Source organism: Sander lucioperca, chromosome 4, assembly GCF_008315115.2.
Source record: "Sander lucioperca isolate FBNREF2018 chromosome 4, SLUC_FBN_1.2, whole genome shotgun sequence".
Lineage (NCBI taxonomy): Eukaryota > Metazoa > Chordata > Actinopteri > Perciformes > Percidae > Sander > Sander lucioperca.
In genome coordinates this window covers 1105096-1123580 of record NC_050176.1, presented here as the reverse complement: position 1 = coordinate 1123580, position 18485 = coordinate 1105096, and the positions used below count along the sequence as shown (strand labels likewise).

The window sequence follows — 18485 nt, the reverse complement described above, 5'->3', positions numbered from 1 at the left end:
AGGTAATGTGTTTACTTCTCATTTGTTTGATCATATTTGAAATACTGTTTATCGCATTATTATTTCTGTCAAGCAGGTTGTGAAGCAAAACCTATGGGCAAAAAAAGACGTTTGCTGCCATTAAGTGGTGATACTGTGTCATTGCACCCAAAAACATAATCTAATTGGTCGCCTCCACCTGGTCTTCTCTAGGCCATACTCTAATTCATGGTGCTTGCATACAGAAACAGGGCCAGATTAACCCTGGTGCAAAAATATAAAATATTAATATTAGAGGTTAATATAAAAATATTGAACGTGGACACAGTGACTATAGTATTTCAACTTAGTTTCCTTAATATCTGATGACGCATTGGGGTCATTTTTGGATTTATTACAGTAAATATATTAAATATTGGACCTTTAACAATACAGTAACATGAGCTATTTCAATTAGCTAGATCCATGGTTAAATGTAATTTGCTCTTACCAGCATAACCAATCCCCACCAATCTGTCCCAAAACGTCCCAGTTAGATAGTAAATGCCGTAAACATATTCTTTGTAAATCTTTACAATCATTCCCAGATAGAACCAAGCAGGCCTGCCTTATTGCACAAACCAAATTGTCTTCAAAACTTGCCATTTCATTGTGTAGCTTAAGTTTGTTGTTTCCTGAAGCGAACAGAGTTTAAGCAACACACAGAAAGCAGAAGGTGAGGGACATTGGGCATGTGAGCCATGCACAGGATGTCAGACATGTCTGGAAATGTAATTCCGTTGATCCAGACTAAGATAGCCTGAAAAACTGGGCTGGAAAATGTATTTAGTACATTAATTAAATTTCTTTTAATCATCATCATCATTACAGTACTTACAGCTGGCTGGACAACATGGTGCATGTGACACAAAACAACTCAATTAACAAAACAACAATTATGCATGGAGTGATAGTGTGCATGTTGTTGCATGTATAATTACAATGTTACATTTATACAAACATGAATACTCAAATAATACACGCTACGATAACCTGCTTATTGCTTTCATTCCCTTGGACTCCTGTGCATGCACCTTACAACGAATGACAAGTTGCATCTAGAACACTGCAGTTTGCAGTAGTCATTACAGGTTGCAAACCATACTGTAGTGCAAAAGTTTGTAGCTCGAGCTTGTTTCTACAAAAGAAGTATACAGTGTGAATGTTTTATTGAGCTTTATCAATAAGTAACAGTCAGACCGGACAAACTGGAAAACAAGAATGTGCTGTTTGATTTGTGAGTTTGTGTGTGTGCATCAAGGTGTGCTGAAGTACATCTGCAGAGCAGGGGTGAAGATCAGGACTGTTCCAAGTATTGCCACTGTAAGAAAAGCCCACAGGAAAATCCTGTCCAACACCTGAGCCACGAACTTCCAGTCTTGAACAACCTGAATGAGACAGAGAGAGAGAGAGAGAGAGAGAGAGAGAGAGAGACACACACACACACACACACACACACACACACACACACACACACACACACAAAAGAAAGGTCCACAGGTGTGAATCTGTGTCAGCCTCAAGCACTTTTCACAATGAAAACATCCCTCATTCAGGACACAAGAACTACTTTGTGTCATTTTGATAGCAATTACAGAGCAAATGAGACCAATTTAACAAGCAATAAGCTGTAACAGTAAAAACAATATGGAAGCAAACACTTTTATCCCATGTCTGCCCACACACCTCCCGTATGAAGTGCTCCTTTTTGATGTGACGGCTGATGTAGCGAACAGAACTGGTTGCTTTCTCCAGCATGGCCAGCCAGGCTAGGTTCTCGTCCTCTTTCCCTGCAAGGGGGCCTCTTTGCTGGCCAGGAGCCCCCCTCCTCCCCAGACCTTTACGGGCCTTCAGCTCCGGGCTGCGCATCTCCATATCTGGAAAGTGGTATCTGAGGATAATGGAGACTAACTGTTTCATTCATTTTTACATATTTATCATCTAATGTACTGGCAGACAATTGAATAGTTGATATTTTGGGAACTTATTTTTTCTTTTCTTGCTGGGAGTTAGATGGGAAGATTGATACCACTCTTACGTCTGTACACTTAATATGAAGCTACCACCACGAGAGTTAGCTTAGCCTGGCTTAAAGACTGGAAACAGAGGGAAACTGCTAGCTTGGCTCTGTCCAAAGGTAACAAAATCTGCCTACCAGCACGTCTGATTAACACGTTATATCTTGTTTGTTTAATCCATACAAAAAAACAAAGTGTAAAAACGACAATCGTCCGTTTCACGAGGGTTATGTGTCGGACTATTTCTTGGCCAGGACCAGTAACTTCCAATGGTCTCAGCTAATTGCCTGACAACTGCTTAGCTAGTTAAAAGGCTAGCGGTTTTTTTTTTTGCTCGCTAATCTTCTCCTCTAACTCTTGGAAACCATTCCTTAAACTAAAGTTAATCCTATATTACCTGTCAGTGTGCCCTCTCATACACAGCAGTCTGGGCAGTCTCTGAAGGAAGAGGCTCTTTACCCAGGGGGCCATGGGGTGGTAAGAAGCAGAGGAACGGTGGTGGACGTTGATGACAAAGACGGTGACGATGATGGAGAAAGTGACAAAGATCATGATGAAGAGAAGGTATTCTCCGATCAGTGGGATCACCTGGAGATAGAGAAATGTAGTGGTTACTGAATCAGTTAAACAGTTGACTCTAATGTCTAAAATCTTTTTTTTCCTTAAGAAATAAGGATTTTTTTTTTTAAGTTTTTATTTTTTTTACTGAAACTGTCACTGTATCCTGACAGTAGTACATGATACAGATTATCTGTGGATGAAATCTTGATCCATTGCCTCCCCCTAGTGGCTTTTTCGCATAAAACAACCAATCAAAGCTGAGGAGTGCTCATGAACTAAGATCAAACTGTCAAACTAGGTAGCACTGATTAAATGTAAATCAAGATTCTGTTACTGCATTGTCTATTTTTCGCCTCAAATTTTATTAAACATTTAGTGTACTGCTAAGCTTAAAAATTAGAACGTTTGTGATCCAGGAGCTTTTTTGAAAATAATTGAGCCAAAACCAAGCACTGCCCACCAGCCATAGTATCACCAGAGTAGTTTTGCAGGCATTTGGAAAGAATTTTGACCTTTGACCTAAAATTATACTGCAATCCATCAATGGTTGTCAAAATGTTTCAGTCACCAAACAAAAATGTCAACTTTATGGTGACACTACCGGAGAAAGAATTTAGGAGATCACCAAGTGATTATGATTCATCATCTGGGAACCATGAATGCCTGTACAAAAGTTTGCCCCAGTAAATCTAGTAGATGTCAAGCTATTTCACTGAATGAGGGAAAACTGTGGTGGTGCTAGATGAAACGTCAGAGGATCACCAAAGTCATTAAAATTAACACACACTGCATGATGGTAGTTGAAGCTTTATTAGTGTGTGTGGTACTTTTTACTTTGCATTGTGGGGTGATTTGATATAAACTAATCATCAATAAAGAATATGGAATAGTGTAGTATACAGCATAGTGAAAAGTAAGTGATTTTGGATGCAGTCATTGTCTTTTTGAGCTCTGTAGTCTTCTGTATTGAACTGAGATGTATCTGAAGTCGATAGCTTCTTAATTGAGTTGACATGCAGTTTAAGCTGCAGTTAATTGAGAGGGCAGTAGTTGTGATCTGGGCATGCTGCAATTAAGATTCCAATTAAGATAACTGAACACAGGAAAATGTAGGATATATTTCAATATTATAGCCCAGTAGAAATTTTTTAAATGGAAATTGCCTTCTACCATCTTAGAAAACCCACCTTCGAGGATGAAGGGATTATTTCTTCTATGACCAAGAGGAACACAGTGAGCGACACCAGCACTGACGTGGAAAGTGACAGTTTCTCTCCTTCGTCTGATGGTAAATAAAACACCAGCACAGTCAGAAAGGAGAGGCCGAGGCATGGGATGATGAGGAAGAGGGTGTAGAACAAGGGCAATCTCTTGAGGATGAAGGAGTAGGTGACAAATGGGTACCAGTACACCCCATCTATTCTGCTTCCCCTTACTCCTGTGGCATTAAGGATCTCCCACTCGCCGTTATCGAAGAAGTCTTTACGGTCCACGTAGTGATCCACCAGGACCAGGTCCACCATGTGTCCATCGTAAGTCCAGGAGCCAAACTTCATGGAGCAGTTCTGTCGGTCGAAGGGGAAGAAGGTGACATCCATGGTGCAGGAGGACTTGTAGCTGGCGGGGGGAGTCCATGTTATGGTACCATCCCAGCGCACAATGGCTTTGGTCATCAGGGAACCCTCGAAGCGACCGTCCGCACTGGGAGAAGATGAGAAAGAAAGGGGAATAATAAGTCATTAAGACCAGGCATAGTAAGATGATCATTAAGGAAAGGAAAATGGATGTATGTGCCTCAGAATGTGCTACTGACGTGTGCAGAGTGCTGCCTAACTCACTTTTCATACAGGACGATGTCAGGTAGCCATATAGTCTCTGAAGGCACTCTGATGGAGGTAATACCTCCATAGTCATCTGGGTTCCACTTCAGCTTCACATCAATCCACTCCTTTAAATAAATGAATAATAATGTATGTTAATTAACATAATAAGACACTAGACTAAACTTAGTGTCGCTTTGCCAGGCCTTCCTTCACAGCGCTGCGGAGGAGGGTCTGGCCAGTCCACACAGCATTCCCGGAAGGGAGAAAAGCGTGCTCTGGGTTATTGCCAATCATAAATTCCAACATAAAGAAAGCAGAAGGTAACGGATATCCGGGCAAAAAGAGTGTGATCCTGCGGAATTTCCGGCAGCCCCGGAGCAATCCCCGAAGTGGAACGTCGTGAATATAGACTAGCATAACCAGTCTTGTATGTGCATCTTTTCCATTTCAGCACCATGGACAGAATCAGACTGCTAACTGCACAAAGCCAATGGAAAATGTCTCTTCTTATTGCATTTTTTTAAAATATGTGAATACAAAACATACTTCCATTACATTTGTGAGAGCTTGAATAGTCCTTCATTAAAATCATACACCATTATATGTGACATGTGTGTACATGTTTTACATTGCAGTTAATAAACTGGTTATCGCCTAAAACATTCCAGCCATGGATAACCCAAATTGTTGCACACTTTAAGAATCCCTAGATGTTAAAATAGCACCCCACAATTTAATAATCCAGCATTTTTAAATGTTAGCGTTCATTTTTACCTGCCAGAGCCAGACATTTGTAGTCATCAGTTGGTTCTTTTCATCCTGCAGGAAGACAGGAAAGAAATTAGTTCACCATTTATAGATCTTAGTGGTGCTTACTGTGAACAATAAAAGAGGCTAATGAGGTGTTGACGAGCAAACCAGAAACTGGAGACAAAAAGTTGAGTGGGATGAAAGAAAGTACTTAAACCTAGTTAAAAAGGAAGATTTTTTTCCCCAGAATGTGTTAATTGCTTCTCTTGCTTGCCACTAAGAAAGCACGCTGGAACAGCTCGGGGGTTAAGTGCCTTGCTTCAGGATACATCTACAGTAATGAGCGAGAGAAGCACAAGTTACTCTCCAATATCACTGGCAATACTAATATATGTTCCACTTCCTCATTTGCTCAGTACGAAGTATCAACATATACAGTACGAGGACAAAAGAGAGAGGCATGGAAAGAGGATGATGGAGAGGAGTAAGAGGAGGAGGACAAAGACAGTAATGAATTTCTGGTAGTCAGAAAGGTTTTTCTGTGTAAATTGTCGAGTTTCTTTGCAGGACATGCTTCGCAGGAGCATAACAAGTTAAACTAGAGAAGAGAGAAAATCTATGGGATAGATTAGTCTGCTCTCAAGAGGCACTGAGGCACACCTGATTGCATGCCCATCCTCTCTGAAAACAAACATTGATCTGAGGTGAGGGTTTTATCACTGTAATTTAGCTAAAATACCACAAGATGGCACTGTTCCAAATGTTATTTCTGCGTGGCAGAAAAACGAACATCAAAGGCTGATGTAGTCAAAATGTGTCCCTCTGTGGAGTTGTGGGAGCAGCTTTGTGTGTGTGTGTGTGTGTGTGTGTGTGTGTGTGTGTGTGTGTAAATAATAAATGTGATCTGGTTCCTCTCAGCCTGATGGCCTGATTACTTCCTCTGCTGCTATGAAAGACCACTTTGGACCTCTCTTGCAACCTTTCTTCTTCTTTATACTCTCTCTTCCTATCTGTGCCCCTTCAAATCCGACAGCTCCTTGCCCTCCTCGTTTATCCTCACAATTCTGTCCTCAGTGTTGCTTCTATACTATACCTCCTTTAATAGTCAACCATTTCCATCTATTATACTCCAAACCTGCCTTTATTTGTCTTTGTATTGGCTTTTGTTTGCCCTGGTAATATTTTATAATTTCTTCTTAACATTAAATAGTAACCTCCTGTCCCTTCCTAAACAGATGATGAGCCATCTCTGAACAATCTCTACAAAATGTTTGGACTTCTTTCTATTTCCTCCCTTGCCTCTTTCTTCTTTCAAAATAATCATCTGTCCTCTTTGTAGGCTATATTCTTATTTGATCAGTGATGGCGAGTTTCACTTCTTTCTCTCCTTACTCATTTTCTTTCTTTCCTCTCTTGTTCCAAAAAATAACCCTCCGACGTCAAAAGACTGTTACCAGTTTTATTAACCATGTTAAAAAAGCAATTTTAATGTCTGCAGAAAGCTTCCTTAACTTAACAGCATTAGAAGCATTAGAGCCTCTATGTCTGGTTCCACTTTCCTCAAGGGCGCTCAGGATGTGATCACTGCAGAGACAGTTTAAAATACCCTCATCTATCTAATATTAATATAATACATAATGTATGGCATGGACAGAGCCAGAGCTGCCATGTAGGACACCGAGGCCATGTCCTCATAATTTGATTTTATTAGTGGGCTTGTCTATTGGCTTTTCAAAGGTCAGCCTGATTTCATTGATTTTCCTTCTTCCCTTCTGCCTCTTTCAATATAACTAAAATGCAAAGTAATCTCACAAGCCGCGTACGAATCAAATGCAGATGCTTAAATCAAAATCTGTTAAATATTGTACATAAATAACAACAACTTATTTATTTTGCTGAGAATTATGACAAAAATGTCCTAATTACTTTCATTCACATCCACTATGATATCCATTTTATATACAGTAAACCCATTCCCTTTCCCATCTAACACAATTACAGGAACCACAACAGCACAAACTGGCCTCCATCATCTGATCACCATAGAGTTGAAAACAAAGAACAAAGAACCAGGATGAATATCACATGATAGTATTCATGCAGGTTAACAATACAGTAGGATCGAGCATGTATGAGCCTTGCTTTGCATGTGCTGCTAGACACAGCACAGAAGGCCCATTTTAAAACTTAAAATAACTTGACACTTCTCTACGCTATATGCCTCCCGTGTGTTTGCGTATCCAGGTATTGTTTCCTCACCACATCAACCAGTTGTGAGATCTTGAGTCCAAAGCATACAGTGATAGTGTCGTTGGAGTGCAGGACAGGCCGCACCCACTTCTGGTAACCCCTGAAAAGGTTCCTCAACAAGGAGTCCTCCATCTCGGCCAGCGACACAAAGTCTTCCTGAGCTGGAAGGAGCCAGAGAAGAAATTAGTGATGAGGACAAAATTGACAAGAAGCAAGCTTGGGAGAAAACAATGTTATAGTGTTTGTGAGAAAATAGCTATGGATATGATTATAAGTAGTGCTGAAATTCGAGATTAGTCTAAAGCTGAGACTGCTGCTCTGCTAACGTACTGCTTTTGCTACGCGGGCTGTGAAGACATTGTGTTGCACTCAATACTGTGCCTGAACACATCTTGTGCAGATACTGACATAGGACTGATATGGCTGCTGCTTGTGACTTCAGATGTCATTGTCACCCTTTTCCAACTCTTACATGTTTAAGAACATGCAAAGACACAGTCATGCATGAACAAAGTGAACCACCTCCCCAAAGTCTCAAAAGCAAGTGGAGGGAAAAATTAAGTCAGGGCCTTAGAGTCACACACACACACACACACACACACACACACACACACACACACACACACACACACACACACACACACACAGTCAGTCAACCCTGGACAGCTGGTCATGGCCGAGCGAATGCATCTAAGCTCCCAAGGCTGACAAAATGATCACGCTGACATGATCACCTCAGACAGAACAACTGCCAGGGGAGACAAGTTGAGCTCAGAGCACTTTGTGCAGCCAGGCACAAGGCATAATAGTCAGTTATAGAGTGACGCTCACGCTGAGCAGGAGGCGATGCGATGAAGGAACAGTGCTTTCACTGCATCAGCCACCCGTTGGAGTGCAGACAGCTGAGAGATATGAGGAAGACAATTACACAAAACACACTGTAACTCAGTTTAGTTCGACTTAGTTAAAAATACACAGCCAGACTGTTCCAAGACTCGTCAGTGGCTTAAAGTTTGCATACTTGATTTAACTGACAGCCAGCTTGTTCATCAAGAGCTATACTGTATATGTGCTGTCAAATTGTCCTTGAGCAAGACACTGAACCTCTTCCCTGTTACTCATTGTGACTCACTCTGAAAGACGCAGATGACAGCGGCATTTGCTGGATGCTCAGAGCATTATGTGGTATTTGAGCTGCACAACAGAGCCTCCCTCAGTAACTCTATCAACTCTGAGCTCTGAGCATTCGACTACATAAGAGGAAGATATTTGGCATTGCCAATGGTAGTGTTGCAACAGAGGCAGAGGCTGATAGACATTATAGAGAAGTTTGAATCAACAGCCTCTCAAACAAGGGGAATGGAGCAGAGGAATGGAGAGAGCTGATAAGGGAAGGAGTGATACAGATTGACCCAGAGCAATTCCCTTCAGTGTCTGAGAGAGACAGAACAAGAGGGCAGGGTAGAGGTTGGTATAAAAGGGAAAGTGAACTGGGGCAAGGGGAATGAGAACAGACAGCAAAACAGATAGCAAGGAGAAACAAATTCCCATTCCAGCTTGTTTCTTAACACAAGGTTCTGAACCACGCGAGCGAATCCCTCTCAGCCGACATGTGACACTTTATATTCTGCTACTATAATTCACACTGGAGAAATAAGATTTCGTTTTGGGGTTGATTTAAACTGAATTTCCGCTGTACAAAGACATTAAGAATGGTAAAAGAAAGTATGCAATAGCTGTACCATTATCTTTCTGTGTGTATGTGTTAAGTTGTCACTTGAAAGGGGCTATTTCAAGGTTGAAACTCTGGTTTAAGGTTGCAGTTATTTTTTCAGGGGTCAACAGGGTCAACAGTCATGAAGGACATTCTAAGAAAAGCACAAAAGTTTGTATTTTAACCTGATGCCTGAGTGCTCATTTTGGTACCTGGTTTTAAATTAAGTATATTAGTTTAGTCAAATTTTAGTCTATTGATTTTTGTTAATTTTAGTCTAATTTTTGTCATGCATTTTTAATTTTTCTGTCTTATAAGCATTTTGAGGCTACAGCTATCGGCAACTTAATTTTTGCAAGGTTAGTGAAAGGCACTGTTCTCTGCAGTAATACAACAGAATCAGTATATCCCATTATCATCTCCATCTCTGGCTGTATGAACAGAACCCCCTCTCTCTCTCTCTCTCTCTCTCTCTCTCTCTTGTTCCTGCTCACCAGCTAGCATCACTGCAGTTTTTGGAGTTTTTCTCCGCTATTATGTTGCTGCTTCTTGTCCAGTTCTCAGTGAATTGTAGATTAATTTAGTCCATAAATCTGTTTAGTCCAAGAACCGGTAACACCACATAACATTACTGACTGAGACATTAACAATAAGCTAAATCAAATTCTGAACAAATCATATTTTGTTAGGGGCAAAGTACACTTTTTTTACTAATCAGGAGTGCCAGTGTTTGATTCTGCAGATGCATGCAGGTTGTTGAAGAAGACTGCATTAGAACATAGTTCATTTGTCTTTCACATACAAATTTAATTTCAAATTTATTTACTAAAAATGACACTTTTTGAATTAGTTTTCATCTGTTTTTCGTCACAGAAAAAGGCCATTACTAATGAAAAGGTTTCATCATAGTTAATATCATAGTTGATGATATTACTGTAACACTGCCATGTATTTTTGGATCCAACAAAACTACCATGGCACCTGTTTGGTTAAGTGTTGGATTTGTTTCAATGAGTTAGGTATATTTCTTGTTTTTTTTCTGTTGTTTTCTGTTGTGTGCTGTCTTTAAATTAATTTATTTTTACTATTTTAAGGATTAGGCTTATTGTAAACAAATCCCATTAAAATACCAGAAGCAGTAATGTTTTAGTCCATCTCGTAATACTTGACTCTGACCCTATCTGTCTGTGGCCACACCAAGTCCATCTGTTCCAATTGGTCACAAATATATACTTTAATTTGTTTTTGTTAAAGGCTCAGGGTTGGCAAATCATATTTCAGAGGGGGCCGGTGCCACCCCGTTCCCCTCTTCTAGCCCCCCCTGTGTTCAGACTCAGACAGATTACCTCCCATTGCATCAGATCCCCTGTAAAGCACTCCGTTTGTAAAGGCTTGAAAGGGGCCATCAGTACACTCAGTCAGCTGAATCCTATCTACCATCTCTACAGGAAGCAACTCTTTCTCATGATCCTCATCAACAAAAACACAGGAGCCAAACTAGTCAAACCCCACAGGAATGGATTCATCTACAAGAGCCCACTCTCTCCCTCAGATAGAAACTGTGTGTGTGAGTGTGAGTGTGAGTGTGAGTGTGAGTGTGAGTGTGAGTGTGCGTGCGTGCGTGCATGTTTGGTTGATTTAGCCTAGGTGAATGGGATAGTATTGATTAGAACGTAGAGTCTGATGGCTGGGGGGATGGGGATTACATAGTTCAGCATATGCATACACTCTTTGTGTGTCTGTGTGTGTGTGTGTGTGTGTGTGCGTGCGTGCATGTGTGCGTGTGCATGTGTGCATGTTTGGTTGATTTAGCCTATAGGTGAAGGGGATTGTATTGATTAGAACGTTCAGTCTGATTGCTGGGGGGATGGGGATTACATAGTTCAGCATATGCATACACTGTGTGTGTGTGTGTGTGTGTGTGTGTGTGTGTGTGTGTGTGTGTGTGTGTGTAAGAGAGAGAGAGAGTTTACAGTTTACTGATGATTGTTACAGACACAGGGGTGACCCAGCGTTCAGGCAAACACCCTGCCTTCTCCGCAATCGAAAACACCCCATGGAGGACACTGTTGTACGATCCCCTTCTCCATTCCACCATGGAACCACAGCGGGATGTACCACTGAGAGGGTTAAAAGGATGAGAAGGAAAACCAGGGGGAACCCGTTTTATTCTTCACACACTAGTGCAAATGACAGGCAGTTCAACTTTGTGTTTTTGCCTTTTATGATTAGATAAGATCAACTTTATTGATCCTACACAGGGGGAAATTCAATTACTACAGCAGGTCAAGAGTAAAAAAAAGTAGAGGAAATAAGTGATTGAGCGATAAAAATGCAACATGACACAACAAGACATGTCTTATTGCTGGTTAAATGATTGGCCACTGCAGGGTAATGTCAGGTTGCGTTTCTCCAAATGTTCAAATCTTTCTCAAATTTTTGCCGCAGGACGCTGTGGGTTTTTTCGGCTCCCCCCTGCGGCCCCTATCTCCACAGCCTTAACACACTACCCCTTCAAAATAAATGGGAAGACCTACATTTTTTCCAGACTGTCTAGACCGCCTGAGTGTGTGTGTGTGTGTGTGTGTGTGTGTGTGTGTGTGTGTGAATGCAGCCTTACACTGTTTCTCAATGCAGTCATCACTGATTTCTAATAGATTCATAGACTTTTGGAAAATGGGACATTTTTGAAGACAAGAATCAAGACAGAATCATAAAGAAAGATAGAGGGATCCAAGCTTTACAATCTAAGCTGCAGCCCTGCTTTTTTTTTACCCACAATGCAACAAGACAGGTATATCTCGAGGGTAACCAAGACTTTTCATAACGGTTTACCTCATCAGTCAAAAGGCCTTTGAGGCATGTACTGTACTGTACTGTATGTGAGCACACGCATGTTGGTTCACACATAGGCATTGGATGTCAAAGACACTGAGCATGACATGACCCGAGGTGACTGCATGTGTACAATATTACTGTACACAGCCTACACCTGCCGTTTTCATTGGAACTACTTACCACCAAAGAAATAGTCAGCATTGAACAGTATATCTGGATTATCCAAAGTAACTGTGACATTTCTTTTCTGGAAAGACATGTTGTGGTTGTTTTTTTAAAGGCAATGTTTTAAAAGCTGTGAATGCTACAATAAAAGTTCTATTCATGCTTATTTAGTTGGTGGCATATATATGTCGATGGTGAATATCTAAACAAAAGCCAATATATCTGCATGGCGCTAGAGAGAAGTGAGGTTTTTTTTTGTAATTCTGGTGAACTGAACCTTTAAAATCCAAGCATGACACTGCATGCCAACCTGCTGACATAATTCCTTTGCAGGAAGCTCAGTGTCACTTTAAAATGTGATTCCTCTGAACCGAACTGTGGACGGACACTGACAGCTAATGGGTCGCTGAAGATGGATTAATCATTTTCATCAATTTCTCATCACTTCTTCCTCCAGCTCTCTCTCTCACTAGCACACACCCAGACACACACACACACACACACACACACACACTCGCGCACACACACACACACACACACACACACACACACACACACACACACACACACAAAAACATGCAGCATGAATATACAGCAAGAGAGATGTACAGCATGTGCTGCCAGGAGCCCCTCCATCTCAAGATTAGAGTAAATGCTTTACAGTAAGCTGATAGCAACACACACACACACACACACACACACACACACACACACACACACACACACACACACACACACACACACACACACACACACACACACACAGTAGGAAAAAGAGAGCACACAGCAGTTGGAACTGTCTGCTTTTCTGCAGCTCAACACCCATTGACACAATATTTCATTCTCTACTTTTCATAACAAAGCCATACCTGAGTTACATCTATAATATTTAATGGAATAAATTCCCCATTCATTTCAATGTTTTAATTGTGCCATATTGTTCTCCTGCAGCGTGATTTACAGCCATGCTCAGCCATACATCCCCAGGGGGGCGCTGCGCTCCCATCCTTCAATGAATCATGAATGTACTCCTCTCACCTGACCCCAACATTTTCTGCTCTCTGCTGATTCCCACACGATTAAAAGTGCAATCACATCTGAATTATAGTCAACAATATGTCCGAATTTATTTTTATTTTTTTCAAACTCTTTCACCACCTAAGAAGCATTGGGCAGGACGCAGCACATTGGCCAATTAGCCTACTCTGTTGATGAATAAGACTGTAATGTGCTGGGATGCTGTGTTTTGATCTCGCAACACAACCCCAAATCCTCACCAGGGTTAAAATGCTTGTGCGTCCTAAGTCAACATCCTTTGTTTGGATAAATAAGATGCTAGTAGCGCAGCTTCAACTGTTTAAAGACAGATGTGGTTCCCGATTCTTACCTTGCATAGTAGCCTTCCCGAGAACCAGGGAGAACCACAACACCGCAACCGCAAACTTCATTCTCCCCCTTTGTCATCAACAACAGCGATCGGATGTATCCACAGCGAAGATCAAACCATGTTATAGTTCACACAGTCCTGCAGGGCGCATCACTCAAACAGCCGAGTCGGACCTCCGGAGTATCACCGCTGTGGGGTCCACTTCAAATAATGAAGGACAGACGGTTGTTGGTGGCGTTGTTTAACACGCACCGCCTTCACAATGTGGGGCATCAGCAGCTTGTGTGATTTTTTCCCTCCTTCCTACTGTTCTGTCGCCTGTTCTCTTTCCCCGCAGCCTCTTTCCGTGTGTGTTTGTGTGTGTCCCGGTGCTGAGATGGATGCTGCCGGAGCGGAGCAGGGCTGAGGGCGGGACGGAGGAGGGCTGGCCCGTCAGAGGATGAAGGCAGGACGCGGACTGGGGAGTACAGATCTGGTACCCATCCTGAGTGATTTAAGGTAGATGGGTAAATAAACAAATATATATCGATAGATAGATAGATAGATAGATAGATAGATAGATAGATAGATAGATAGATAGGCCTACTTAAAAATACAAACTTACGACAGAGAATTTAAATGCATTTATATGAATTCTTATGTAGCCTATTTTTGTTTTTTTGTTTTGTTTTTTACAGCACAGATCAGAATTTGTCATAATAACGATTTGTCCACAATCAGTAACTTCAGTTTTGATGTAAAATAATAGTACATAATGTACAAGGCCTCATTTTATACAATATTGTACAAAAGTATAGTGCAGGTGGATGCTGGCCAAATGAAAGGCAATGCAAAATAATCAAAAGTGAAGAAAGGTTTTTCCACACATTGACCTAAGACTACATTTCAGATCTGTTGCACTTCTGATTCAGCATCATTTGGTTTGGGCACACCAGAAGTGAGGACTGTTGCCCCTAATCACACCCACACAACAGCGATGTCGCTGTACATTTTTTCATCACTGCAGAAAAAGAAGTTTGGGGCATACCAGTGTTGCTTTAAGACTGATAAAAATGTGAAGCTATCCTTTGTCCCAGAACAACAAAAAGTGGTGCTCAAAACTTCACACCTTATCATGGCCGTCTTCAATCACGAACATGACTTCATCAAGGGTCCAACTCAAGTTACTGCACAAATGAGCAAACGATAACGCTGAACTGCAGGGCTTTCCACTTTCTGATAAATGGCTTAAGATCATCTTTCAGTAAGTAGGTACTTGTAAGATTCCTCTCAGAAACCAATCACACTTTTATAGGCAGTGAGTCTGCACATTATCGTAAATCATCAAGAGAGTGCATTTTGATGTTTCATTTATTCAGCTAAACACAGACATACATGCCATGCCATGCCATGCCTTGCCCTGTCACGCCATACACCATACATGGTATGCCATAATGTCTTTATTGTCAGAGAGAGACTATGGGTGAGGCCGTGAGCACAAAGAATGTTTCAAGCAAAACTCAATCCTTGCTAATGATATAAGGACACTGCACTGGAGTGAAAACAGGATCTCAGTTGACTGGAACAATGCACTCTGCCACATCACATCCTGACATCAAATCTGATTAGAGCCCTTAATGTATGTGGGCATCATGGACCCTGATTAGAGCCTGATTCCAGTACAAGTGAGCCCACAAGACTGGAGGTGGTTGTGCTTTTATTCTTCCTATGTATGTTATTCCAAAGCTATCACCTTTCGCTGTTAAAAGGCAGAGTGGCGAAGACGAGCACTTACTGTAGCACAATCTATCTAATTACATGCTGTACAAGCTGAGCAGATGAGGTGATCTAGTTATCGATCTTGCAGAGAGTTTCCATACACTGTTGGAAAATTGAGACATATGCATCTCCTCCAGATTCAATTAGTTTCTGTTATGAGTGAACGGTGGTGGAACCGAGAGAAAATTAGACCTACATGAATATATTCAGGCTTTACAATAGGCGTAGCGGTTTTATTTTGCTCGCATGTAATATAAAATACATCATTGTGTCACTGTGTAAAAGACAACCAGCAGAGAAATGATAGAGTGGCCACAATGGGAGTGGATTTATGGAGGCACAAAGGTCCGACAGCCAGAGCATCTGACAGAGAGCAGAGAGCTCGGATTCATTTGCTTTGTGTCATTTATTCAGGCAATCAAATAAGCAGTTAGTTGACTCGTAAAGAACATGTGGCGGGCCTCTCTCTCTCTCTCTCTCTCTCTCTCTCTCTCTCTCTCTCTCTCTCTCTCTCTCTCGTAATTAAGTTTGAGCTAACAGCAGCTGGGAGATGAACTGCAAGGTGAATCATTCTGCACCCACGCACAAACACGCAAACAAATGCATGGGATTGGATGGGTCATTCATTATCAGCATGAACACACTTCTTTGCTGCACACATGCAAATGCATGACATGGCACCTGACTGCTGTAGTTGGTTTTGTGTATCCCATTAAATGCTGTCTTACTAAGGCACCTGATCACCGCTCAGCAATTGCCAAGTTTCTCCCACAGGGGAAACCCAGGCACACACACGCACACACACACACACACACACACACACACACACACACACACACACACACACACACACACACACACACACACATGCACACACACACACACACACACACACACACACACACACACACACACACACACACACACACACACACACATATGTATCAAGTAGGCACAACCTCTCTGCTTATCTAACACCCAAACAAACTCTGTGCCACTTGTCAGTGCACACAAACTGACAGTGCTTCAGTCTTGTTATCCAACGCTGGAGGTAAGTGTAGATTCTGGATGGTCTTTAAATTGCAGACTACTTCAGAAAGTAGTCCCATTCCATGTTAATTAAGAAAATGAGTTCACATTCAGGCCATCAGAGCTGAGGGGAGGCGGGGAGTGCAATCTGTGCTTTAATTATAAAAGAAATATGAAAAGCCCCATGTTTTTGACAGAATTGGCTAAACTATTTTGGAACAAAAGGACATGAGTCTTTCTTTCTTTTTACCTATACATTTGATCACCCCTTTCTTTTGAGGAGGGAAGGAGTAATTAAGTGTTGCACAAAGCAATGGGAGCCACTTTTTTCCACTTTCCACATTTGTGTGGAATGTATTTGTCCCTTATTGCAATGCATTGAAAAAGTGCCACAAAGAATTTATATAGTATGTATGTAACATAATACAATGTTTGATGTTGTTGGAAGACTAGGTCACTGTGGAATCACAGCTGCCCTTTAGCTTACCTTAACAGACCAGTGCTTAATGCAACAACATAAAGGCACGCTAGGTACACCTGGCTACACACACACACACACACACACACACACACACACACACACACACGTACACACACACACACATGCACACACACACACACACACACACACACACACACACACACACACACACACACACACACACACACACACACACACACACACACACACACACAGTGTGTTCAGTGACATTTTCAATCCAAACTGAAAGGTAAACTATAATTGAAATAGGAGCATTTGCCCGTGGCTGTGTACACATGCGTGTGTTCCTGTACATCTATCTTTATGAGAACCAACTTCAGTTTAAGCCCCTCAAAGAAAGACAGAGAGGATTACTGTAAATAAAGGGGGATTTTACATAGCAAGATTGGTTTACTTGTCATGAAGAGGACGCAGTATGTGAAAAGAGAGCTGTCTAAAGAAAATGAGCTTGATGTGAACATGATATCATCAGGGCTATTTCAGTTTAAGCTTGGAGACTACACATTTATAACAGAAAGCCTGCAATACAAGCTGGAGGTGTCAAACAGGGAGGATCCCGGGGTTCTGGATCTTTACCCATAGTAGTGTATAAAATACAGGATATTTCAGACTGCTAAGTGAGAATTTATTTTAAATCAGTCATTAGCAAGTCCCATATTATTTGTTCTTAATGGAAGTAACAATACTTTTTTTGGGGGGGTGACATTTTAGGCCTTTATTTGATAGGACAGCTGAAGACAAGACAGGTGAGAGAGACGGGGAAGACTTAGAGAAAGCTGAGATGATTCAGACTACAAATCCCTACTGCAAGAGCTGGGACGTCAGGTGCTGGCATTTGTCACACTGATGTTATGTCACGTAATTATCCTTCCCTACCCACCTCCCAGGGACATTCCTTTTTATATCAGTACTTCTTTATTTATATTTCATAAAAATGTCATTTTCATTGGGATGAACAAACAAATCTAATCGTAATGCTTGTGTGCAGGTTGTGTGTTTAAATGCAGGTTAATAGCAAGTTACTTAGACAGGAAACATAACCCACAATGAGAAAATATGGAGGACTGAACAGAAATCACTTTGATCACTGCACAGGGTAGAACGGGTATGTTAAAAAGCATGCTCTCAAACATGCAGCCAACTGGTTCTCTATGCTGTTGTTAGACTCCCAGGAGAATGTGCTTTCAAAGTTCAGGGTGGAGAGCTCTCTGTAAGAGCTGTTGCATGTATGTTTGCACACACACACAACCCCCCCTCCTCCCCCCCCCACCCCAATACCATCCCACCACCACCACCACCACCACCACACACACACAAACAGCATGGCTCAGATGCTTAAGAGGCTGGAAAGCGAGTGAGGAGAAAACCGGAGAGTTTAACAGACATGTCAAAATCATACCTGAGAAAAGCTAAAAACATAAAATGAAAATCAGAACATAAAAGAAGCGGCAGACGAAAAAGTAAGCCAGCAGAAAGACACAAGGGGTCGGGGGGATCGGAAACCGCGATCCGTTGCTGATTATGACAAAGCGATAAGTCTGATTTTCTGCCCCAGTTGCCGTGGCAGCCAGGAGCAGCTGCAGTGGCAGGGTAACATTGGCTCTGCAATTCCATTTCTCCGTTCCCCGAGCCGGTCGATTATCAATGATACGGAAAAAGCAAGGAAGATCGT

At 41.6% G+C, this 18485-nt stretch overlaps 1 protein-coding gene across 1 annotated transcript; it reads right to left on the bottom strand.

The window, feature by feature from the left end:
- Positions 1-1192: 1192 nt before the first annotated feature.
- Positions 1193-13970, bottom strand: chrnb3a (cholinergic receptor nicotinic beta 3 subunit a). The gene is made up of 8 exons (XM_031293603.2): positions 13525-13970; positions 7430-7581; positions 5195-5239; positions 4436-4545; positions 3785-4298; positions 2434-2624; positions 1705-1909; positions 1193-1406 (listed from the first exon to the last, which is right to left on the bottom strand). The coding sequence occupies exons 1-8, from the start codon at positions 13583-13585 to the stop codon at positions 1275-1277; spliced, it is 1410 nt and encodes a 469-aa protein (XP_031149463.1). The 5' UTR covers positions 13586-13970; the 3' UTR covers positions 1193-1274.
- Between the last annotated feature and the right edge of the window lie 4515 nt (positions 13971-18485).